Raw genomic sequence first — 25,561 nt, forward strand, 5'->3', positions numbered from 1 at the left:
GCGAGGACAAATGAGCCGTGTCCTGGAGGAGATTTCCATCAGTCAGTCTTTAAAAATTGTAACAGCACAAATGAACAACGATGGCAAATCTTTTGAATCACCCAACGCTTCCACTCCTTTGTTCCCCAAAGAAGCCGTTTGTTTCCGTCCCTTTGAAAAGGCCGTGGATGATTCGTGAACTCTAAGAAAGTCGCAGCTTTGACTTTTCCCATCCTCTCTTTGATAGCTCTGGGCTGCATTTCTAGGAACAAGTTAAAAAAAAAAAAAAAAAAAAAAAAAAAAACAGAAAACAAAACAAAATGGTGCCCTAATTGGGTTGAGAAGCTGGGCCCGTCCTTGGAGGGGTGATGATTCCTGATCTGCTCCTGACCTCCTCCCTTCTCTTCCCCAGGCTTCCCGCTTCAGAATGATTCCCTGCCGAGCTGCGCTGTCTTTTGCCCGATGTCTGATCCGGAGAAAAATAGTCACCCTGGACAGTCTAGAAGATTCCAAATTATGCCGCTGCCTATCCACCATGGACCTCATTGCCCTGGGGGTCGGAAGCACCCTCGGTGCTGGGGTTTACGTCCTGGCCGGAGAGGTGGCCAAAGCAGACTCCGGCCCCAGTATCGTGGTGTCCTTCCTCATTGCCGCCCTTGCCTCCGTGATGGCGGGCCTCTGCTACGCTGAATTTGGGGCCCGTGTTCCCAAGACTGGGTCTGCATACTTGTACACTTACGTCACTGTCGGAGAACTGTGGGCCTTCATCACCGGCTGGAATCTCATTCTATCTTATGTGATAGGTATGTTGCCCCCAAAAAAATCTATCTACTGTATGGAATGGTAGCGCTCCTGAGGCTGAGATCCTTGTGGGTCTGAATTAGTTAGTGACTGTGTGATCAGGAGTGAATTACTTGATCCCTGTGCGTCCCATTTATCTCACCTCGAAAATATCCGCTGATGGGAAAATTCAGTGATTCTGCTTCATCTCTGAAGATGCTTCTGAGTGGGATTGGAAACCAGCTTTAAAAAAAAAAAAAAAAAGGTCTTTAATGCAGATGAAGTTAGCTGATTCCACATTTATCGGCTTGAACTTGGTTACTAACATAGAATTGGAAAATTATCAAGATAATTTTAGATGTGATTCGAATTTTCAGTTCTGTCCGAACTAACCTGTGTTCATCCTAGAACAGGGTAGCAGAGGATGTGATGTTAATCTTCTCCCAGTGACCTGTACATTCTCTTAATGTTCTGTGTTTTGGGAAGGTACATCAAGTGTTGCAAGAGCATGGAGTGGCACCTTTGATGAACTTCTTAGCAAACAGATTGGCCAGTTTTTCAGGACATACTTCAAAATGAATTATACCGGCCTTGCGGAATATCCTGACTTTTTTGCTGTGTGCCTTATATTACTTTTAGCAGGTAAGAAAACCAATTACACTCCTCCCTGAGATGAGCCAGACTAATTATCCCAGGAAAATAAGTTACCACTGGATTTGGGGTCTGACTTTCCAAGACAAGGTGGCATACTTATATGTTGAGGTTACTGTTGGGCCTCATCACCAGCTAGAATCATGTTTTTTTCTTATATGATAGACATGTTTTAAAAATAAATCTAGAATAAATGAAACAAGATGGGATCGAGAGGGAGACAAACCATAAGAGACTCTTAATGTCACAAAACAAACTGAGGGTGGCAGGGGAAGGGGTGTAGGGAGAGGGTGGTTGGGTTATGGACATTGGGGAGGGTGTGTGATATGGTGAGTGCTGTGAAGTGTGTAAACCTGGCAATTCACAGACCTGTACCCCTGGGGCAAATAATACATTATATGTTTATAAAAAAATTTTAAAAACTTAAAATGAAAAATAAATAAATAAATAAAAAATAAATCTAAAGTATGTGGAATGGTAGGAATATCACTTCTAAGTCAATGTTACTTACAATGCACCAAAGAATAAGATAAGGCACATCGTTATAATACCAATTGTAGATTTGCAGGAATGGCAGTGAAGTTTCAATAATGAAGAATGCATAATTTTTGACATTATTTTATCTTGTTAGCTACAACTAAGGAAATTTATCAGCATACTATTTCTAGAAGAATTTCTGTCTACTCATGCCTTCATCTATGTAATGTAGGTATTGAGCTGAAAAGGAAGCGTATTCAAACCACCTGTGATTTTTTACTGTAGACATTATGTAGATAAACGTACTTGTTGCTAGAATTTTCCCATATCTTACATCTTGTGACATAGTAGTTTAGAAAGAAAGGTATAGGAATTAGAATCAGAACAACCAGGTTTTCAGTCCTACTTTGCCACTCACGATCTTTGGCATATTGAGTGGCATAATCTTTCTGTGACTTGGTTTGCTTATCCATAAAATGGCTATATCAGTGTCTATAAGATAGAGACTTGCCCGGTATATAGTAAGCACCTAGATGGCAGTTAGATTTATTTTGTAGGCTTAGTTAATCTCTGCTGCCACCTTATATCTCTTTTCATTATTTAAACATTTTCTGTTTTGATTGCCATTCTCACCTGCACTCTTGCTTCAACCAATCAAGATTTCCCTAAGAATAAAATCTGTATTCTCACTTCCTACCTGATAGCCCTCGAATAATCTGCGCATTATTTTCCTGTCCAACCTTATCTCCAGCTGCTTTCTCCCTTGCTTACAAAGGTGTGACAGAAATCTCTACCATGAACTTTTCACTTGTAAAATTCTATGATTTAAAAAATAACTTCACCCTTAAAATCTTAGTCATTAATTAAATGTTTCACATAGGGTTAGGAACACGAACAAAGTTTATAGCTCTAAACTATTTTGGCATTGTACCTGTAATGTCAAGAAAAATTACAACAATTGTTTTTCAACAGGTGATAGATTTCATTTGTTTTACTTTCTAAACAGCCTAGCTAACATTATTAAAGGACTCACCTCATATTTTATTTAGGAATGATTTCAGTGATCTTAACATATTCGGCTTTAATCTCTAAACGATGAGAAGCGTGCAGCCATGGCACAGTTAGAATCATGAAAGCCCAGAGCAGAAGTCAGCCTTGACCTGCAGCATTGCCCTGTGTCATTGACCAGCGTGTTTTTCCTTTAAATGTAGGCGAAGCTCACGTGGTAACTTTGTCCCTAGAATCTCTGAAGATCAAAACCTTCAGTTACAAATTTTGATTCATATTGTAATACCAAATGTCTTGTTGGCGGAAGCTGCTACTTTATCAAAGACACGGGGAAGTGTCTGCAGTATTTAGATGCGATGTTCATTGGTCCTTAATCCCAGAATAAAAAGTGCACATGGGGTATTGGGAAATTCTTTTTTCTTTTTTTTTAAACCTTTTATTTATTTATTTGAGAGAGAGGCAGTGAGAGAGAGCATGAATGAGGAGAAGGTCAGAGGGAGAAGCAGACTCCCCGTGGAGCTGGGAGCCTAATGTGAGACTCGCTCCCAGAACTCCAGGATCATGATCTGAGCTGAAGGCAGTCACTTAACCAACTGAGCCACCCAGGCGCCCAGTATTGGGAAATTCTCATAAAATATGACAGTGGCTTTGTTCTTTTCCAGGCGGCTAACAGTATCGTGTACAGCGTGTATTTCCAAAGCGTGTAGGTGATAGTGATTTCTAGTGCTACGGAACCAGTAATTATACCATTTGTGCGGTTTCCTTTTTCTCATTATAGTTACATTATTGTAAAATTCTGGGAATTACACAGGTAGAAGAATGAAATTCAGTTTTCCTCATCTCTACTCGGGTAATTTTGCTTTTTTGATCCTGGGTGGTATAGATTTGTGGATGAAACAAATAGAGATATACAGCATAATCCCTTCATCATCATCTTCTCCCCAGTGGTAACAGGTAAACTTTCTTTGGTCCATAATTAATATCCTATATAAGATGGATTAAAGGTAAAAATGTGATAAGGTGCCTGGGTGACTCAGTGGGTTAAGCTTCTGACTCTTGATTTCAGCTCAGGTCATGATCTCAGGGTCATGAGACCGGGATCCTCTGACTGTGTGCTGTGTTGGTCATGGAGCCTGCTTAAGATTCTCTATCTCCCTCTGCGCCTCCCCTCCACTTGCGCCTCCTCTTTCTCTTTCTTATCTCTCTCTCTCAAAAAATACACACATGGGGCGCCTGGGTGGCTCAGTGGGTTAAGCCTCTGACTTCGGCTCAGGTCCTGATCTCAGGGTCCTGGGATCAAACCCTGCATCGGGCTCTCTGCTCAGCGGGGAGCCTGCTTCCCCCTCTCTCTCTGCCTGCCTCTCTGCCTACTTGTGATCTGTCAAATAAATAAATAAACTTAAAAAACACACACACACACATTATAAATACAGTCATGAAGGTACTAGAAGGAAACAAAGGTAAACGCTTTGGAGTTAATATTGGGTAAAATCTTTCTAAAGGTAAAAACTAAAGAAAAATTTATGTTCTAAAACTTCTGTATATATATAAAATCATACACACACACACACACACACATATATACACATACATAAAGTCAATCCTAAGAGTAAAAGTAAATGATAAACTGGGAAAAACATATGCAATACATGACAGAGATCTTATAACATTACTATACAAAAAGTCTTACAAATTGATATAAATAGAAAAACCTAATAGAAAAAAATGGGCAGATTCAATTGGGTCAGACTTTCTGGAGAATATTTCCTACAATGTGAACCAAAAGCCTTGCATGAAAGGACATATCCTTGATATGGTATAACCTTATAGAACATTATTTTTAAGTACAAATTTGAATGTGTACAAAGATATTTATAAAAGGATGATGGTGTCAGTCCTATTTATAGTTGTCAGAAACTAAGAGTTACCTGGCGGTCTATAAGTAAGGGATTATGGTGTTTTCATATTGTAGAAGAGTATGCAGTTGTTAAAACTGAGGTTATCTGTATGTCAACATGAACATGTGTATGTGTGTCTGCGTGTGTGAGCATGCCTGAAATTCTGGAGAGCAGATTATACTTGATCTTTCCTTCATATTTTTTCTGTGTCTTCAAATAACTTGAATAGGAAATTGATTCCTGTTAATAATCAGGATATAAAGTAAAACTATTACAGTGGGAATCAATTAGAAAAATGTATCTTTTTGGTGAGGCAGTTGAATTATTTTATATATTCTGAAAATATGAAACAGACGTATGATTCAACTTTTATTTTCAAAATTTTGTAGCCACTCACCTTGAGGTGGCTTTTTTAGAACAGCATTGCTTTAAAATTGAGTTACTTTGCCTCTCCCTACCCATTGGTAATAAGAGCCAAAGTTACTAGATTAATTGATTTCTTGGAGTGTGGTGTCTCTAGGCTCTGTGCACCACCTGCTCTCTCCTAGGAACTTGGTTGTACTCAGGAGATCTTGTGACAGGTGAGTCAGAACTCACAAGAGAAAGTGAGAAATGTAAGTTAAAAACATGGATGTTGGTAAAATAATATCCTAAAGCCTATTACTGCCCCAAAATGCCATTGTTTTTGCTAAAACTTAGGTAAAAAAAAAAAAATTAAAATACCCTTTCTTTTTTTCCATAGGCCTTTTATCGTTTGGAGTAAAAGAATCTGCTTGGGTGAATAAAATCTTCACAGCTATTAATATCCTGGTCCTTCTCTTCGTGATGGTTGCTGGGTTTGTGAAAGGAAATGTGGCAAACTGGAAGATTAGTGAAGAGTTTCTCAAAAATATATCAGCGAGTGCCAGGTATAATATTTGGGTTTTTTCCCTTCTTATTTTGAATGTGTTTTTGTTTTTGTTTTTAATTTGCCTGCTCTTGTCTTACCTTTCCTTCTACAAGTGGTTCTCAATTTTCTTTTGCTGTGGAGACATTTCTGAGGGTCTGGTCTGTTCCGAGGCTCTTCTTCTGAATCTCCCCCTAAACATAGATGTGTACATGTGCTCACTGTTGAACAGCTATTTGAAGCCAAGCAGTGGCTGGTTCTCAGCTTCAAGCTGTGCAGGAGATATAGGAGAAGAGCAAAGTGAGATCCTAACCATTGAAAGGATGTCTCTTCCCCCCAAAACTTGGCCACCTTTGCAAAACAACGGATCTTATTGAGCCATGTATCCCTTAGTTTTTCCTTTGGGAAGACCCTTTAGTTTCCTTGCATTCTTTCAGCCCCTTAGTAATTTTTGGGCCTTGATTTTTGGAGAATGTCGTTGGTTACTTAAGCAGAGCTGTCCATGCATTTTGCTTTTAACCTGGTAGTCTTAAAAATTAAATTAATAATAATTATATACAAAAGGTTTCATCATAAGATTTATATTAATATTCTGATGTGCAAGTAAAATAAGGTTACAGAAATGTCTATTACATGAAGTGAAGTATAACTACATGTTTTTCTTAGATATGCTGTTTCAATCCATTCTTTTGAAGCAAAAAATTAGGAACTTCTGGTTTTAGACAATTTTTAACATGTAATAAAATATTCAACTTCAATATTATTATTCAAGCCTCAAGAATTCGATTTCATCTTTTCAAATGTCTTATTAGTAAAATTTTTAAATGCACCACCTGCCCAACTGTCCATGAAAAGAAGAGGCTTTATGTCTTTATTTCGGAGCATGGCCCATACACGGTGTCTCTGCTCTCACAATCCTGCCTGGCTGTGAGTTCTAGCCAGAGTGGGTCTGGGCCTTGTCCTCATGCTCTTACTGACCAGCCTCCAGTTGAGTGTTGACAACCCAAGAGGGTGCCGTTGTTGGGAACACCACTACATGCCCTAGGACACAGTGAGAAAAACAGGATTTACGTTTATATATGTGAGCTTCAAAGAGCTGGTGAACACAATAGCTGGTGAACACATAGAAACAGTTTTCTATGAAAATGACTTTGCATTGTGCTTGCTCTCTCCTTTAGAGATCCGCCTTCTGAAAATGGGACAAGTATCTATGGGGCTGGTGGCTTTATGCCTTATGGCTTTGCGGGAACTTTGGCTGGGGCTGCCACCTGCTTTTATGCCTTTGTGGGATTTGACTGCATTGCAACAACTGGTAAGGGCAGAATCTTGGTTCTATGTAAAGGGTTCCTTGTTCTAAGGAGTACCCACGGGTAGCAACAGAGGGTCAAGGAAAGAGTGGGATTTGGGTAATGCAGGCTGGTTCCAGCCCCAGCTATGACACCTACTGTGTATGATAAAAAGAAACTTCATGAAACTCTGTGAACCTTGGTTTCCATTATTTGGTAACATGCTCATGTTATGAAGGTTACTTAAGATACATACACATTAAAGATTTTTGCAGGCTGTCAAATATTTTATAAATGTTAGTTGTAATTAGTGTTCTTAACCTTCAGTCTCAAAGTAATCTTTAGTACTATCACAGTGAGTAACAAATGATGATCGTGCCCATAAATTGTCTCTTCTTTAGTAGGACAAAAGAGATTGTGGTCATTCTTTTCTCGTTATCTTGTGCAACAAAGTGATCATGCCAGACATGCTAGTACTTCTTCTGGGTTCATATTACTGTACTGCCTTATAATTGGCCTTTTTAAGGGCACTTCAAATGTCAAATCTTATTAGAAAGATTCAAATACTATTTTTGTGTTGAAGCCAGAGTTTAAATTGATGCACTGGATAGAAAAAGTTTAGCTTCATATTTATGGAAGCCTTCCTGTTGAAGGGCCCACAGAATTCCAGGACAGTCACTTAATTTCTGTGGATGAAACATTTTCCAAGTGGATTAAGACTGCCATACTGTCCTGAAATATTTAATAGCACTGGTATAGCATGTCTTTTCTTTCTAGAAATGGGAAACGGACCTGCATGATTTCTTGCTCTCTCTTTTTGCCTCTGGGGATCAGAATTTTGTGTAATAGCATAGTACTCTCAAGAAGAGAGACAGCTTCGTGTAGAATGTGTGGAGCAAGCTAAGAGAACAGAAGAGACAAAAGCAGAGAGAAATGACTATGAAGGAGAAGACGACTTCATGTTGTGTCTATTAATGTTTCGTTAAAGGTGCATACCTATTGTTTATATCTCCTTAGGTGAAGAAGTCCGGAATCCTCAGAAAGCTATTCCTATTGGAATCGTGACTTCTTTGCTTGTTTGCTTTATGGCCTACTTTGGGGTCTCTGCAGCTTTAACCCTTATGATGCCATACTACCTCCTGGACGAGAAAAGCCCTCTGCCGGTAGCATTTGAATATGTTGGATGGGGCCCCGCCAAATACGTTGTTGCGGCAGGTTCTCTCTGTGCTCTCTCAACAAGGTACATGGCATTGCCTTTGAACGTGGGGCTGTTGGTGACACTGCCAAGCAGTCAGTATTTAAAGAATCGCTTTTATAGGTTTTAAAAGTAGTCTTAATCTAAGGAATATATTATACAACTATGTCTTCTCCAAATAGTTTGACCAGAATAGCTACATACAGATCTTAAGTGATAAACACTTTTTCACCCATCAGTTAAAAGTCGTTTTTTCAAGATAATGATGGTCCAGCTTCGGTAGAAGTGTATATGGCATCGATATACACACGAACACATACACATACGTGTATGTCATGCATATTCATGTATGTATGTATTAAAGAGCGGTAGGATGCGTATACTAGCATGTTTCCCTGCTGGTTGAAGGACTTCTTATAGTACTACAGACAGCCAAGACCTTAGGTGCAGACTTCACATTTTCTGCTGCCTTTTAAAATTATATCGTGTCTATGTGACTGGGAACTATATGCTGTGACATCGTTCAGTATAATGTGTTTTTTATTGTGAAACACTGAGACTTTTTTTCTTGGTACTCATCAGACTGAATTTGGGCTAGAAATAGAAATTACTCTTCTGAAATTAATGGTGGAAATTCATATAATGTCTATGTGGAAAGCAAAGAGTAGTTGAATCTCAAGTGCTCAGATTTGCAGTAGCTACTTGTTTTAATACTTGAGAATTCATTCCTCAGGTTCCCTGAGCTACTCACATTCCAAATTAACATGTGATCATAAGATATTTCATTCTGGTTTATATCATGGTATCCCATAGGACATTCTTACAAAGAGAAAATCTCATTGCCTGATTACTAATTTTTTTTTTTTTTTTTTTAATTTTTTATTTATTTTCAGCGTAACAGTATTCATTGTTTTTTCACCACACCCAGTGCTCCATGCAATCTGTGCCCTCCCTAATACCCACCACCTGGTTCCCCCACCCTCCCACCCCGCCCCTTCAAAACCCTCAGGTTGTTTTTCAGAGTCCATAGTCTCTCATGGTTCACCTCCCCTTCCAATTTCCCTCAACTCCCTTCTCCTCTCCATCTACCCTTGTCCTCTATATTATTTGATATGCTCCACCAATAAGTGAAACCATATGATACTTGACTTTCTCTGTTTGACTTATTTCACTCAGCATAATCTCTTCCAGTCCTGTCCATGTTGCTACAAAAGTTGGGTATTCGTCCTTTCTGATGGAGGCATAATACTCCATAGTGTATATGGACCACATCTTCCTTATCCATTCATCCGTTGAAGGGCATCTTGGTTCTTTCCACAGTTTGGCGACCGTGGCCATTGCTGCTATAAACATTGGGGTACAGATGGCCCTTCTTTTCACTACATCTGTATCTTTGGGGTAAATACCCAGCAGTGCAATTGCAGGGTCATAGGGAATGTCCAGAAATCAGTGGCTTTCTTATACACTAACAATGAAAATTCAGAAAGGCAAATTAGAGAATCGATTCCATTTACTATAGCACCAAAAACCATAAGATACCTCGGAATAAACCTAACCAAAGAGGTTAAAGATCTGTACTCGAGGAACTACAGAACACTCCTAAAAGAAATTGAAGAAGACACAAAAAGATGGAAGACCATTCCATGCTCTTGGATGGGAAGAATAAACATCGTTAAAATGTCTATACTGCCCAGAGCAATCTATACTTTTAATGCCATTCCAATCAAAATTCCACCAGTATTTTTCAAAGAGCTGGAGCAAATAATACTAAAATTTGTATGGAATCAGAAGAGACCCCGAATTGCTAAGGAAATGTTGAAAAACAAAAATAAAACTGGTGGCATCACGTTACCTGATTTCAAGCTTTACTACAAAGCTGTGATCACCAAGACAGCATGGTACTGGCATAAAAACAGACACATGGACCAGTGGAACAGAGTAGAGAGCCCAGATATGGACCCTCAACTCTATGGTCAAATAATCTTTGACAAAACAGGAAAAAATATCCAGTGGAAAAAAGACAGTCTCTTCAATAAATGGTGCTGGGAAAACTGGACAGCTATATGTAGAAGAATGAAACTTGACCATTCTCTTACACCGTACACAAAGATAAACTCGAAATGGATAAAAGACCTCAACGTGAGACAGGAATCCATCAGAATCCTCGAGGAGAACATAGGGAGTAACCTCTTTGATATCAGCCATAGCAACTTCTTTCAAGATATGTCTCCAAAGGTGAAGGAAATAAAGGCAAAGATGAACTTCTGGGACTTCATCAAGATAAAAAGCTTCTGCACAGCAAAAGAAACAGTCATCAAAACAAAGAGGCAACCCACGGAATGGGAGAAGATATTTGCAAATGACAGTACAGATAAAAGGTTGATATCCAGGATCTATAAAGAACTCCTCAAACTCAACACACACAAAACAGATAATCATATTAAAAAATGGGCAGAAGATATGAACAGACACTTCTCCAATGAAGACATACAAATGGCTACCAGACACATGAAAAAATGTTCATCATCACTAGCCATCAGGGAGATTCAAATCAAAACCACATTGAGATACCACCTTACACCAGTTAGAATGGCCAAAATTAGCAAGACAGGAAACAACGTGTGTTGGAGAGGATGTGGAGAAAGGGGAACCCTCTTACACTGTTGGTGGGAATGCAAACTGGTGCAGCCACTTTGGAGAACAGTGTGGAGATTCCTCAGGAAATTAAAAATAGAGCTTCCCTATGACCCTGCAATTGCACTGCTGGGTATTTACCCCAAAGATACAGATGTACTGATTACTAATTTTTTAAAGGGAAAATAGTTTTTTGAAAGTCCAAAGTTGGAAAAAGCAATATTCTTATAGGTTCCTCAGCCTAGCTTTTATTCTCTTTCAAAGTCTGATTTGTTTTCCATTCAAGATAATAGTAAGCAGCAATTAGAAATTTACCCCCATTGGCTTCTCAGCGATCTGCTACTGTTGAGGTTTATTCTGAGTAATTTCAAGTACTTTCAAAAATCTCAACTATGAAGACATCATGCCATCATGGTCTTCAGAAGACAGATGGGTAAAGATTTATCCAGGGCCAAGCTCAACCCAGCTTTATCGAAAGATAAAATGAATTTTTAAAATAAAATATTTTACATATTTTTCTCTTAAATGGTTATTTTTTTATAACTAAGTTATGTATGGAATGGTGCAGCCAGTAAACACACAAGAAAGTTGAAACATCTAATGCAAAGAGCATTTTCTTAAACTTCGCTGTTCCTGACTTTTAATCGTGGCTACTTCTGTGTACTAAATTTACAGTGAGTTGTTTTTTCTTTTTTTTAACCCTTCCTCTCTTGATTTTCTTATGCTGCTGGGTATTATTACTAATTTGATGGAATATCAAGGCTATCTGAGGCAAAATAATGGTAAAATAAATATAAGAAGTTCATAATTATCGAAGAAATGAAGTGACTATACCATGCAATTAAATAACCTAATCTCTAATTTCATGTCAGTTTAGGAATTTTAATTTCTTCATTAAGGCCACTAAAAATGCCTTAATGATACAATTGGGTTTGGTTTTCTTAAGTCTTAATTACTTAGTTTTAATTCAGTAATAATTTGTGGGCTTGCACCAATTACTTGCAGTATTGTTCTTAGTCTGGTCAGTGGGTTGGGCAAAATGTCTGTAATAGAATAATAATGGTAAATATTGGCAAATATTTTTAAATGCCCAATCATAACATGTTTTAAAAAATAACAAGACCTTGTAATCAGAGCTGTGATGCTGAGTTTTATCCAAGTACGTAATTTCTGTTCTGAGATGTAATCTTGCATGAATGTGTTTGCCATACTGCATGTGTTTGCTTTTTATTCAGTCTTCTTGGATCCATTTTCCCAATGCCTCGTGTAATCTATGCTATGGCGGAGGATGGGTTGCTTTTCAAATGTCTAGCTCAAATCAATTCCAAAACGAAGACACCAATAATTGCTACTTTATCATCGGGTGCGGTGGCAGGTGAGAGAGTTGACTTTTTTTAAGAAAAGGGGGAATCTTTTTTCCATCAAGGATTCTGAAGAGAAATGCCCAAGTTAGGCAGTTTTCTGTTTTTATTTATATAAAGCTCAATAACTTGTGTGTGAACGTTTTCCTATTTTGAATTGTTTTGACATAGGTTTGCATTTTAATGTGTCCGGTCTTTACCTGTGTATACCTGTCTAGGAATAAGACTTGCAATAACTCACATGTGGATTATGAATTTTTCTGTTCTAGTCTTCTGGGCTCTATGTTTCCTTTACCCCGAATTCTCTTTGCCATGGCCCGGGATGGTTTACTGTTTAGATTTCTTGGCAGAGTGAGTAAGAGGCAGTCACCAGTTGCTGCCACGTTGACGGCAGGGGTCATTTCTGGTAAGCTTTACAAACACAGGATTCTTCAACATTGGCCTTGAACGTTTTATGCGCATGCATGGACTTATAAAGAGGGTCTGCTTGCTGTGCATGTAAGTTAAAAAAAAAATCACTGATAAATGAGGTTGTGAGCAGTGGGATCTGGTAATTGTGGTGGTGGTCTATGGAAATTCATTCTTCACTGACCCTTGGGGATTTTTTTTTTTTACTATTTTGTTATTTTAACCTTTTGGGTTTCTAACAAATGTGCAGAGGGCTGTAATGGTTCTTGATTGTATTTTTACTCATTTTTAATTAAGTATAATAAATGTCAGGGTAACCGATACTTGGCTGTGGTAATCACTGCACATCCCAGACCACCATGGTTCTCTAAGAGTTACTAACAACTCTTTCCTCTTAGACTCCATTAGGAATCTATTTTTGCTTTCAGCTGTTTTGATACTCAACTCATGTTTAAAAAAAAAAAAAAGAAAAAAGAAAAAAAACACCTCCCAGATGCCCACCTTAGGAGATGTCAGAACATTTTTGTAAAATGCCATGGGCCAGATTCTTATGATGTGCAGAAATTTTCGAAGAGATTCTATAGCCTAAGAGAATGGCCTCAAAGGTCCTGTTATAGAAAACAAGAGAGAGACTTCATCAAGCTTTATAAAGCTATTTTGGTAGTAAAATTCAAGCCAAACTGATAACTTGGTTGAGACTCTGGATTTGGGACAAATTACAGAATGCTAATGCTTAATTATGTATCAAATGATATTTTCTTCAGAGTCAGAAAGTATTTGCCTAAACAACTTCACTTTGTAAATGTTTTCCAATCAGTCTGGCACTTAATTAGACATACATTGGAAGGTCAGGTCCCTTTTTTTCTTAGTGCTTAGATTTCTGCCCCTATGAAATGAAGGTTGTACTAGATGATCTAAAGCCCGTTTTATTATTAAACGGTGGATTATGCTATTCAGAAGAGTTTATACATCTTGACAAAGGATCACACATTTTATTTATTCCATAAAAACGTTTATTTTTTTGCCAGTGAAATCTTGCCCAGTAATACTCTGTTTCATATTCAGAACTTTTAAAAAATGTATCCTCCTTTCTTCAGGAAAAATTTTATTTGGCAGCCTAATATATTGACATTAATAACTGAAAGAAGATAATTGTAGCAGAAGGCTTTTTTTTTTTTTTACATTCTGAAATACTATATTTTTGTTATTTGTACTCCCTCGCCTTCCTTTGCTCATTTTTAGCTTAGATCAGAGAGCTTGTCTGGATAATTAATCATTTTATTCTGTCTTGACCACCTATTTTGCTATTTGTGATTCTTACAAAACATATTGAAATTTTAATAATCTAATGTATAAGTATACTAGCAACAGAAGGTTTTCAAAGTAAGGCATGAGGTGTATTTAAAGAAACCATGTGATACAATAGAAGGAGCACAGGAAAGTGGGGAACAGATTGAGTTTACTGTAACTCTGCTGTCCCCTTTGAGTTGTCACCATACTAAGTTAGCCTGTCTATAGAATGAGGAGCATAATTTTATCAGGTCAACCTATGTGAAATTGCTAGTTTTGGGGTCAAAACCAGTCAAATTGTGGCCACTGCATTTGGTTAAACCTATATCATTTCCTCTGTCTCAGAGAATTATTGGATCAAAGATAAATTGAGGTCACAGAGATGTAAAGCTTGCTAAGAAATGTCTGGAACAGCATGTGAACGGAATGTGGTGTTTCTACTTAGGATGATGGGGACAACTATGTGGTCAAGTCAGGTCATCACTATTTGATGTTTCAACGGAGAAAAAAATTGCTCAGTGCAAGTTCACTCTTCAACTGGAGAAGTATATTTTGCCTCAGAACATTACTAAGATTTGAGTGTGAGACACCAATTTATCTCTCAAGTCTAGTCAGTCTTCTTGGAGTGTGGAGTTTTAACCAGCATATAATTTCACCTCTATCAGAAACACAATTTAACTGGAAATTACTTTGTTTTGTATGTGGCATAACTCAAAACGTGGATGGAAGTTGAAAGGATTATGTATCATCTATAGTGAAAGATCGTCTGTTTGAATTTTTTAATGGTTGTTTTAAAACGAGTTAGCCAGTATCTCTGAGCCATGTTTTTCTTTTGAAACATCAAAAGAGAGAATTCTGTCATAGAATATTTTCACTCTTTGTCAGGCCAATATTTTTTAAGTAATCAAAGTAGAATGTGTTTTATACTTGATAGATGGCTGAGGGTTTTTGAAGTTTTACTAGCAGTTTATATGATCCAAGGATCATCTTTTTAACTGTGAGAAATATATTTCCTATAGTTGTTTGATTTACCATGGATACTGGAACTGTAACATGCCAGTCGTCCCTGACTTAGAAGTTATCAGCTATATGGAGTTTTATCATAGGCCTTTTTTGTTTTATCTTTTTTTAACCCTTCTGTTCTTTCCCCAATAGCTGTGATGGCTTTTCTCTTTGACCTGAAGGCACTTGTGGACATGATGTCCATTGGCACTCTCCTGGCCTACTCTCTGGTTGCCGCATGTGTTCTCATCCTCAGGTGAGTGTCCTCGTTGTGTCTGAAGGGTGTGCGTCATGTGGGGCCCGGGGAATAAAGACAATGAGGACTCATCATCCTTGTTTTTAAGGAGCTAGCTGTCTCACAGAAGTGAGAGGCCATGGACAGAAAAACACCAGTATAAGCTATAATAAAGGTACTTGGTCCTTAGCAAAGAATTAAACACAATTGATAATTAAAAATAAGTTGGCTTAATCTATATGAACAGCAAGTTCTTACAATGTATAAAAATACTTTAAAATATTATAATTTTTTGTCCCACTATCTCAACTGCTCAAATTTTATAATAAAGATTTTACTCAGTGAGATACATGCAGATACGTATGTATAAAGGATGTTTATGAAAAGGTAATTTATCATAGTGAAAAAATTGAGCAAACCTGAATATTAATAGCAGAATAACTAAGCAAGGGTACATTTACACAGTGGACTCTTCTTCTTAATTATACTTAATTATATAGAGAAATGTATCCGATTCAGCAAAGCTGTATGCAGCACCTGAATTTATTCAAATTTAACATAAATTTGCATGCAGAAGTCATTGAGATGTATCTTGAGTCACATGTGCATCAAGATACACATCTATGCACTTAAGCCTGGCTGAAATTGTACAAAAATGCTGGCGGTGTAGTATTGGGGGTGGTTTTGCTTTTCTTCTCTATACTTTGTGTATTTTTTTTCTCAGTGAGCCTATTTTTTCTTTAGACTGAGGACAAATGTTACTTTTAAGTTTAAGTAAAGGCTGCTCAGAGGGAAAGAGAGCACACTGAAGGGACTGGGGCAGATCCTAGGAGGTGAGGCGGGCTGATGCCCTGACTCAGGCTGGAGAAGAGGCTCCATTGATAAAGGGACATGGCAGGTGGCAGAACGGAGTTCGTTAGGGTTACGCTGAAGGACTGAGAGGGGAATTGGAGGGACATGAGGCCCGAGAGGCAGACTGCCCAAGACAGCAGAACAGCATCCTGAAGCCTGAATGTCATTCTATAGCTGCTGCTGAACCAGACTTTCTGTGCTGTTTTCTGGAACTGCAGTTCCTTTGGACACAGATATTGCCAGGCTAATCCTCCTCTAGTCACAGTTGCCTCAGGTGAAAAGGTCACTCCCTTCCACATCGAATGTGTAACTCTGCAATTAAATGCCCATCGAGGGAGCTCAGGGCTGTGCAGGTATCTCTTGGAGCAGGCATGGGGCCTGGCTGAGGTCGCTCTGGGGCGGGAGTCACGAGAAGGGTCAGTTCCCTGCCCCAGCGGGGACCCTGTCAGGTGTCTCCCTTCAAGTTTTCGGTGTTTGCTTCCTTTGGGCCAAGTGTCTGTTTGAGAATAAAGACAGAAATGTTTGTTTGTTCATTTGGGACCAGGTACCAGCCCGGCTTATCTTATGAGCAGCCCAAATGCTGTCCTGAGAAAGCAGCTCTGGGGTCATGTGGCAAGGCTGCCTCCAAGAGCGAGTCGCCGGTCACCATGCTGCAGGGGCCGGGCCTCAGCCTGCGTCTCCTCATCAGCCCATCAGCTCTGCCTACACAGCAGTCGTCGTCTCTTGTGAGCTTTCTGGTAGGATTTCTTGGTGAGTCCTCTGCGCTGTGTCCACTGGGAAGGGCCCCAGGTGTGCGTCGGGGGAGCAGGTACGATGTGAGAGCACAAAAGGTCTTACCTGGCCCTAGCCTCTGTTGGCCACTGCCCCGAGTCCTGAAATCTCCACCTGATGGGTCGCTAGGAGCAGAGACCCTGTATTAGCAGGATACATGGGTCCTGTCACTGAAGAAGAAAGAAAGAAGTTCCCCGAGGTGCGAGTGGTAGCTGTACAGAGCTGGTCCCTTTCAGTGGCTGTTGGGGGCTCCTTGTTGTGCAAGCTTCTGGCCAGGAAGAGCTGTCAGTAAGGAGCCTGGGAGGCAATACAGAACAACTTGTTTGTTCACAGACAGTTACATAATCAGTCATATTTTCAGGAACGTTCACTGAGCACCATCAACATGCTAAGAACTCTGCAGGGCACTTGGGATAGTAAGAAAGATGGTCCTTGCTCTCATTGGGCTTTGAGGAACAGACTCTTGGTGGCAAGCTACGGGAAGTAGAGGCTTCTCTAGAGCACAGAGGAGGAACCCCAAATGCAGACATGATGGTCAGGAATATGGTGGGTGGGTGGTGATGTCACCTTCTGAAAGAGGGAAAGAAGACCCAGATCATTGATTATTTGTTTGCATGAACGGTGTCTACAAGACTAGAAAATGGAAAAACTGGCCATTTCCTTTTGAAAAAAGGGACATCTCCACCCCTGACAGTATCACGTTCAATCCATGCGCTATAGTCAGAGACTGTAGTAAAGGAGGAACCCGAAGACACATTTGCAGAAAAAGCAGGATGGTAGTGCTGAGGGGGGAGGAGACAGTCACGAGTTAGGGAGTGGTGGTTCTGGAATTGGTGAAAAGAGCCATTTTCTCCCATAACAAAAATGAAGAATTGTAGTATTTGCCAAAAAAGCTGTGGAAAGAGCTCGATGTCTTATCACAAGAGACTTCTTGAACTGGCGGAATCTGAGTGAAATGTGTGTGCTGATTTTGTGTCCCCGACATATCACTTTTGCAGCATTTCTTGTTTTGGGCCTGAGTATCTTGACCACTTACGGAGTCCAAGCCATTGCCCGCCTAGAAGCATGGAGCGTTGCTCTTCTTGTCCTGTTTCTTGTTCTCTGCATCGCCGTTGTGCTCACCATTTGGAGGCAGCCCCAGAATCAGCAAAAAGTAGCTTTCATGGTATGAATAATGAACATTAGGGATCCTCAATATTATCTCATATGTTAGTTTCGTTAAGTTGTTCTAAAAAGGGGGGGGTAGACACTTGTGAGGAAGTTATCCATTTGTCCTAAGTATTCTCCCTACGTGGCTTTTCAAAAACTCGAATATGCCCCTTTCACGTTATTATCTATAATGGTAAACACATTCCTTGTCAAGTGGTCTGTAATATCAAAGAATAAGTAGCATATTTTATTATAGAAATTTAGTCCTCTCTCAGATTTTTTATTTTTTAAGATTTTGCTTATTTATTTGACAGAGAGAGACAGAGATCACAAGTAGGCAGAGAGGCAAGCGGGGGTGGGGGAAGCAGGCTCCCCGCTGAGCGGAGCCCGATGTGGGGCTCGATCGCAGAACCCTGAGATCATGACCTGGGCGAAGGCAGAGGCTTAACCCACTGAGCCACCCAGGTACCCTCTGAGGAAGATTCTTAACCTCCAAAAGCCCTTCTGCTGTAAATATCCTGTCCGATTTTTTAAAAAGATTTTATTTATTTATTTGACACAGAGAGAGAGAGATCACAAGGAAGCAGAGAGCAGGCAGGCGGGGGAGGGGGGGAAGCAGGCTCCCTGCTGAGCAGAGAGCCTGATGTGGGGCTCGATCACAGGACCCAGAGATCATGACCTGAGCTGAAGGCAGAGGCTTAACCCACTAAGCCACGCAGGTGCCCCCAGATTTTTTTAAAGATTTTATTTATTTATTTGACAGAGAGAGATCACATGTAGGCAGAGAGGCAGGCAGAGAGGGGAGAGAAGCAGGCTCCTTGCCGAGCAGAGAGCCTGATTCGGGACTTGATCCCAGGACCTGAGACCATGACGTGGGCCAAAGGCAGAGGCTCAACCCACTGAGCCACCCAGCTGCCCCACTATCCTGTCAGATTTGAACAGGAGCAGGTTTGGACTTGAAGAGATCTTTGTGGAAGGATCCCCCCCTCTCAGATACCATGTGTATCCAGACTTCCAGAGGCATGCCCTGTTGATATCTGAACAAAACCAGTGAACCCCGAACAAAACCAGTGAACCCCAAACAAAACCAAACCCTACCACTGACTGCCTCTTGGTGGTGATGTGGGTGTTAGCAGACCAGAGAAATCCCCTGTTGCTTTGGGCCATGCTTAAGTAGTGTCAACTGTAATGCTCCCTTCAGTAGACTCAACAAGAAGGACTTTTTTCTTCAGGCTGTCCTTTGTGTAAGAATATAAACTTACTGACCCAGGGTGAAAGTATCCATGTCAAATTTGTCATCACCAAAATGTGCTTTCCAAATCTGAGTATATTGAAGAGGGTGTTTTCCCCCCTTAGGTTCCGTTCTTACCATTCTTGCCAGCCTTCAGCATTCTGGTGAACATCTATCTGATGGTCCAGCTGAGCGCAGACACTTGGATCAGATTTAGCATTTGGATGGCACTCGGTAGGTCCTTTAATGTTTTCTGAACCGTGGTTCTGTCTTCCCGATTTCATGTTCTGTGATTAGAGAAATGCATCCCCTCCCCCTTCTTGGAAATCAAGGGTTTTTGTCAGTTTCTTTGTTTCCCAAATTTTAGATTATCTGAGTCGTTCTCTAAATGTGATGCTTGTCCTGAAGCAACAGAGCCACCTACCAGTAGGGCCACAGTGAGCGAAAGAGAACTAGTGTAACCCGTGTGGAATGATAACCTGTGAACGAGTCCTTCTCTAAATGTGGTACTTTTTTTTTCACATTTTCTAAATGCGATGCTTTTTTTTTTTTTTAGATTAAGTTCTACCAGTAACCCTGTAGAATCTTGTAGATTCCATTTTCTCCAACTTAATCGGCGAGAAAAAAAACACCCAAAGGCAAAGGATAAAATTCATGGGTGGCAGTACAGAACTCTGATTCCAAAGCCAGTTCTTTCCAGTGTCCCAGTGGATTTTGAAGACATTTTGAATGAGCTGATAGCAAAAAATTTCTTTTGTTATCTAAATTTATTATTTGAACCTTAGGATTTAGCATTAAATGAGTTGAGTGAGCTTATTTATATCTCTACTACATGGTTTTTATGTTACGATTCCTTTCCCATGTGAAAATTGAGTTGGAAAATGAGAATTTACATTTGATGTAACGCACTGATCACTTGTCTTAAAAATGTGAACAGACATGTCTGTAAGGTGAAGCAGGGAGAAATGAGTCCTAAGTCTGCATTGGTTTGGGCCGCCTTGGGAGTTGAAGAGTGTGCGTTTTGTCAGTCCTCCCTTTGGCTTAGCAAGAATGAACCTAGTTTCGCTCATGTATCTAATTGTTTGCTTTGGCTAGAAATTAATTCAATTTCAAGTTCAAGCCACCTATCTACTTGAGTTGATGGGAGATTTAACCTCTGTCCGTTTTGCTCATCTCCCCATACCCACGCTAGAGTTTTGCCCATATTCTCATGCTGGGGGGCCGGTGCCTCGGGTCACAGGTTATCATTCCTCACGGGTTACACTAGTTCTCTCTTTCTCTCACTGTGGCCCTACTGGTAGGTGGCTCTGTTGCTTCAGGACAAGGATCCTGACAAGAATCACCTGCCAGTCAGCCCCACACTCGGGGATGTAACCACGCAGCTGTTCCTTTGAGGTCCGGCCCACATGCTCCCAAGGAGCCGAGTCCAAAACTGTAGAACTTACTCCCCTCCTCTGCGCCCAGAAGAATCTCTTTCGGATCTGGCAGAGAGCTTCAACACTGTCTCTTGCCTTTCCATGAGCCCTTGCTTCTCTCCTCAAGCATAGCCCACTGTGTTTTAATGTACTTTTCTTGGTTAAGAGCATAAGCTTTGGAGCCAGACTCTGTGTTTGAATCCACTCGTGCCATTTACTCACTACGTGGCCTTGGCCAAGTTACCTCCCTGTTTGTGTGCCTGCTTCTTTGTAAAATGGTGATGGTAGTGCTTTTGTTTGAAGACAGGGAGGGCTGGGTCTTTAAACCTTTGAGGACAGGAGAGGAAGTAGAATTATCCCTAATAATTACACCTGCCACAATGCTAATTGGTAGCCTCCTTCCTGTGAATTTAGATGGGAAAATTATAAAGCATTTCACATCAACCCAAAACTCTCAACCAGTTTTCAAATCTATAACTAAAACAGAGCAAAATGCCTACATGTAAGTAATAAACTATCTGGTGAGGCTACGTAAAACCTTTCTTTCTAATTCCCAATCAGCATGGCTGTAAGGAACCAATTGCTTTGTACGTAATTATTTGGCCTCTCCTGCTTTTTTTTTTTTTTAAGATTTTATTCATTTATTTTAGAGAGACAGAGAACAAGCAGGGGGAGCAGCAGAGGGAGAGGGAGAAGCAGCCTCCCACGTAGCAGAGAGCCCGAGGCAGGGCTTGATTCCAGGAGCCCACGACCATGACCATGATGCTTAACCCCCTGAGCCACCCAGTGCCCCTGTTTGGCCTCTCCTGGTGACAGTAACATGGCTAAAGCACACCCATGTCCCGTTTGTTTACACAGAGTGTGTTTTCCAAAATACCTGATTGTGACACAGACAACCCACTGCTTGTGTTTGGGCTGTGAATCGAGATTTTACCCCCCCACACACATCCTTTTGTTTAAAGCGTAGTGTTGAATTTGAGAAAATACATACAATTTTTTCAACATAAGTGCCTGAAAAACCCTTAATTGAGAGAAACATACATTCTACAAAGACTGGGTGTTAAAAATGCAAAAGCACATTCTACTGGGAAAGCATCCATTGGGGACCTTCTGCAGGGATATTCTGTCCTTGCCTTCTGTCCTAAAATAGCCCAGAAAGAGAAGGCAAAAAAACCCATTAAGTTCTATACTGCATTTTCCATATTGCCATTTTCTGACATACTTAAAACATGGATTTTTTTTTTTCCCTCTAAAAGGTTTCCTGATCTACTTCACTTACGGTATTAGACACAGCCTGGAGGGTCATCCAAGAGAGGAAGAAGACGATGAAGAGGCTTCCTCAGACAACATCAATGCCGCGACAAAAGAAAAAGCTGCCATTCAAGCCAACGACCAGCACCAAAGAAACCTCAGTTTACCTTTCATATTCCACGAGAAGACGAGCGAATGCTAACGCCTGCTGGGGCCGGGCTGGTCCACAGTCTTACCGTACGTGTCCTACATGGAGTAAACCGTGACAGGCTGTCATCGTTGCACTGGGTTGCCGTGGCCTTGCTGCAGATGTAGCTCCCCCTAACTTATACTCACTCACTTGGACAGCACCTTCTCAGATGGTGAATTGTGTACCTGGGGAAACCTCCCAAGCTCTCTCCTCAGCGATGACTGTCCCTCAAGTAGTGGGAGCGTGTGTGTACGTGTGTATGTGTACATGGGGGTGAATGAATGTTATTAGTTGTTTGTGTTTCTCTCTTCCACCTGCTATTTTTCTGGTGGTGTCATTAATGGGTGGCTTACACTGCACATGCTGAAATGGAAGTGATCACTGACTAGAAAGGTGTTTTGTACGTGCCTGGTGCTTTTGGGGAAATAACCATGGCTTTTCCTTATTAGCTGTCATTCACGTCAATTAGAACATGCTCAAAACGCAATTACCCTTCCTAGTATCTGTCGTTGGTCAGGAGCAAGAGGAGGGGATAAGAAATGAGCCTTTTCTAGAACTTATCAATGCCAGCAGTGGGTTTAATCCAGATTTTTCTTCCACAAAGTATGGCCATTTGCGAAAACCTCAGCCACGGGTGTGTTTGGTGGGCTACCCAGGGCGGGGGCGGCTCTCTGGGTCACCCGAGGACGCCCCTTGCAACTGCTGTGATTTTTGAGAGAACCAGTCCTTCCACATGTGAATGATAGACACCCCCCCCCCTCAGTCCTGGCAGAGACTTGAGAACAGTGTATGTGATCTATTTGGGACCGTTTCTGCTAGAAAAGGAAGGCAGTCCCTTGGCAGGAAAGCTTGTGCAAGTGGCAGCGAAGAGGCTGTATTTGGAAATCAGAGTCAGACAGACGCTTGGATAAGGAGACACCAAGCAACTTTGTCTTTAGAGTCACATAAAATAAGCCAGTAAAATCTTCCCGGATCACACAATTGGCAGAACGTTTTACACTTTTCTCCTTTACTTAATAACTAATCACAGTTCAGTTTTTTTTTTTAAACCTTTTCAGGTACAGAATTCACTCCTTTCTTCCCAGTATTTTGTCTAGTCCTAGATAGGAGGGGCTGCACTAGCAAATTATGTCTTTACTACATGCCAAAGTGGAAAAAACGAAGGGATACAAGAAGAGAAAGTGTCCCTGTTCTGAGTTTAAAGTGCCTATTCGGATCTTAAATTGCATTTACCCCAGTTTGAGGGGTTTGGATCTAATTTGCCTTTGATGTTTCTTCTGGAAACATTTAGGGATGTTTTCCTTCCCCCTCATCCCATAAATTGTTTAGCACTTTTTATCTCCTTTACTTTTAATTGACCACAGTAAATCTGTCAATACCCCGTTCCCAGTGGTTGGGGGATAAAATACCTGGGCTAAATACATGATTATCAAAAACCTTAAGCAAAAAAGAAGAATTAACCTAATTAAATTAAAGGTATATAGACACGGTAACCTTTATAGGAGTAAATGAATTGTTTTCCTATGTAAGATTCTCTAATTATTGTATTTTACTTCATAGGGTTCTCTTGTAGTGGACTATTTACCTGCAGTGTGCTTTGCTTCTCATGAATTAGCTTTCTTACAAATAATTAAATGGTTTACTGGGTGAGGCTAGGGGCTGCATACTTACACATAGATGGGTTACATTCCCAGGATAAATGTTATCAAGCACACCAGTTAACCAGCTTAATCCAAAGGCAAGGACAACATTTGTTTCCTGACAGCTCTTCCAAGAGATTATTTTACTGATGCCATTAAAAAGCAAGTTGTGATCGTTCTGTCTAACCAAGAGTTTACTGTGACTAAATATCAGATAAACAGATAGAAAGCGTGGGTTTCTGGCTGCTAGTGTTGGAGCCTCCCTGATCTAGAGCTCAGTACTGACATTCCACAATTTCCAGGGTGCCCGGTAAAATTTGAAGCCCAGAATTCTCTTTCAAGCATGTTTTACTGGAGAGGAAGAGTTGGATATGCAAGGAGTAAAAAGATTTTGGTAAGGACTGTAGGCATGATCCTAAATCCTTGTTATAGTATTACGCTGAGAACCCCCTTTTATTATTGATCTAGAATAGGCCCTTAACACAGGGAACACAAGGACTTTCATATATAAATATCTGAGTCTTTGTAACAAAATCAAGAACTTTATTTAGAATGTGATAGGCAGCTAAAACTCTTATGCCCACTGTGTTCAATTAGGAGCAGAATTTAGTTAAGAATTATTTTTCCACATTAAAACACTTTGCAAACAGAAATATCTATGAAAAGATGCTTTGTTGGTGACTGTGCTTTTTTTCTGTGAGGACTCAAATGTGTGCTCATATCTCTGTATGAGTGTGTGTATATATATGTATATGTGTATTTCAAATAGTGTGTAAGTCAGTTGGGTTTATGATGGGCTTTGGAGATGATACCATTTGTATGGATAAAAGAACCCAATTGATGTGGAGAAAAAAATAATGTTTTATATTGATAGGTATGCTTATACAAAATTTTTAGGTTTTAAACTATTTTGCAATATACAGCAATTTTATATGTATGATATTTTCTATAGATTCTTTAAGAAAGATATATTTATCATGTATCTAATGTGGAATCACGAAACTCTAGTACATTGTAACAGGTGCTTTATAATCTGAAATGGAGTGGGGATAGGAGGTGTTAGGGTTTTTCTGTTTACTTATTTCTGACGCACCTTTTCTGACATCCCTGTCTTGCTCTGTGTTTATTAGTAAAACCTAATTCTCTCAGCTCTTTCACCACCTCCCTGTTCCTGCATCCGAATTCATAACCTTTGGAACAAAAAAATACTGTTTTTGCTTTCTTAGGATTACCAAGATGTTTTTGTACAGATGTGACTGGTAATCAATCACACTTCCATCAACACCTCTCCAGAAATGAAAAAAAAAAAATGCATATCACACATTCTCTTAATTGTGATTGAGTAAAAACCATTTAAATTACTTTTCTTTCTTACACTAGGAAATACGCTTTCTTAATATTTTCAATGAGAAACTTCATATCAGAGCACCTTTATTTTATACTCTTCACAAAAGGGAAAAGATGATTTGTGAACAACCACAGAAAGTCCTCCCTACCTTTATATTTAAAAAGGTAGCTGTACAAATTCAAGTTCAAACCCTGTTTATGAGAAAACTTACAACTTTTGATAAATACTGAAATGCAGATTATTGCTTACTCACATTTTCCCCCCAAGATAAGCATCAAGGAAACTTCGTTAAGACCAAAAACATCCTTTGAGATATATACATTGAAGAAAAACTAGTATTGATATATTTAAAACTTTACTATTACCAACCATAATTAGAAGAAAATATCTCTTACAGAATTCTTTTCCTTGAAAATACAAAAGCCTCTCTTTTCATTTTCTGAATAAAAGATTTTTTTGAACTTTTTTTTTTTAATTTTAAAAATTAGCCACAATATTTGCTGAGTCCTGGATATTTGCAGGTAGTTGTCCAACCTATTTTTGAATCAGACTCTATATTTACCGAGTTCTTTTCTAAACTAATTTGAGTGCTTAACAGGGAGAATAAGGAAAACTATTGCCCTC

The 25,561-nt window shown here is 39.8% G+C and overlaps 1 protein-coding gene across 2 annotated transcripts; it reads left to right on the top strand.

Moving 5' to 3' along the window:
* The first annotated feature begins 260 nt into the window (after nt 1-260).
* Nucleotides 261-24,887, top strand: SLC7A2 (solute carrier family 7 member 2). 2 transcript variants are annotated; one of them, XM_080796560.1, is made up of 11 exons: nt 261-782; nt 1,246-1,401; nt 5,536-5,701; nt 6,858-6,991; nt 7,983-8,205; nt 12,030-12,169; nt 15,009-15,111; nt 16,487-16,692; nt 17,712-17,878; nt 19,219-19,327; nt 21,765-24,887. In XM_080796560.1, exons 1-11 carry the CDS (start codon nt 407-409, stop codon nt 21,959-21,961), a joined length of 1,977 nt encoding a protein of 658 aa, XP_080652686.1. In that variant the 5' UTR covers nt 261-406; the 3' UTR covers nt 21,962-24,887. The 2 variants fall into 2 exon arrangements, with proteins under 2 accessions (XP_080652686.1, XP_080652685.1); XM_080796559.1 differs by lacking the exon at nt 12,030-12,169 and adding an exon at nt 12,425-12,561.
* The last annotated feature ends 674 nt before the right edge of the window (nt 24,888-25,561 follow it).

Source organism: Martes martes, assembly GCF_963455335.1.
Source record: "Martes martes genome assembly, chromosome: 2".
Classification (NCBI taxonomy): Eukaryota; Metazoa; Chordata; class Mammalia; order Carnivora; family Mustelidae; genus Martes; species Martes martes.

Bases quoted from the DNA above. Each gene is read 5' to 3' on its own strand.
- SLC7A2 (XM_080796560.1), top strand. From the start codon at position 407: ATGATTCCCTGCCGAGCTGCGCTGTCTTTTGCCCGATGTCTGATCCGG. The intron at 1,402-5,535 runs GTAAGAAAACCA...TTTTTTCCATAG, and splicing joins CCTTATATTACTTTTAGCAG to GCCTTTTATCGTTTGGAGTA. The intron at 6,992-7,982 runs GTAAGGGCAGAA...ATATCTCCTTAG, and splicing joins TGACTGCATTGCAACAACTG to GTGAAGAAGTCCGGAATCCT.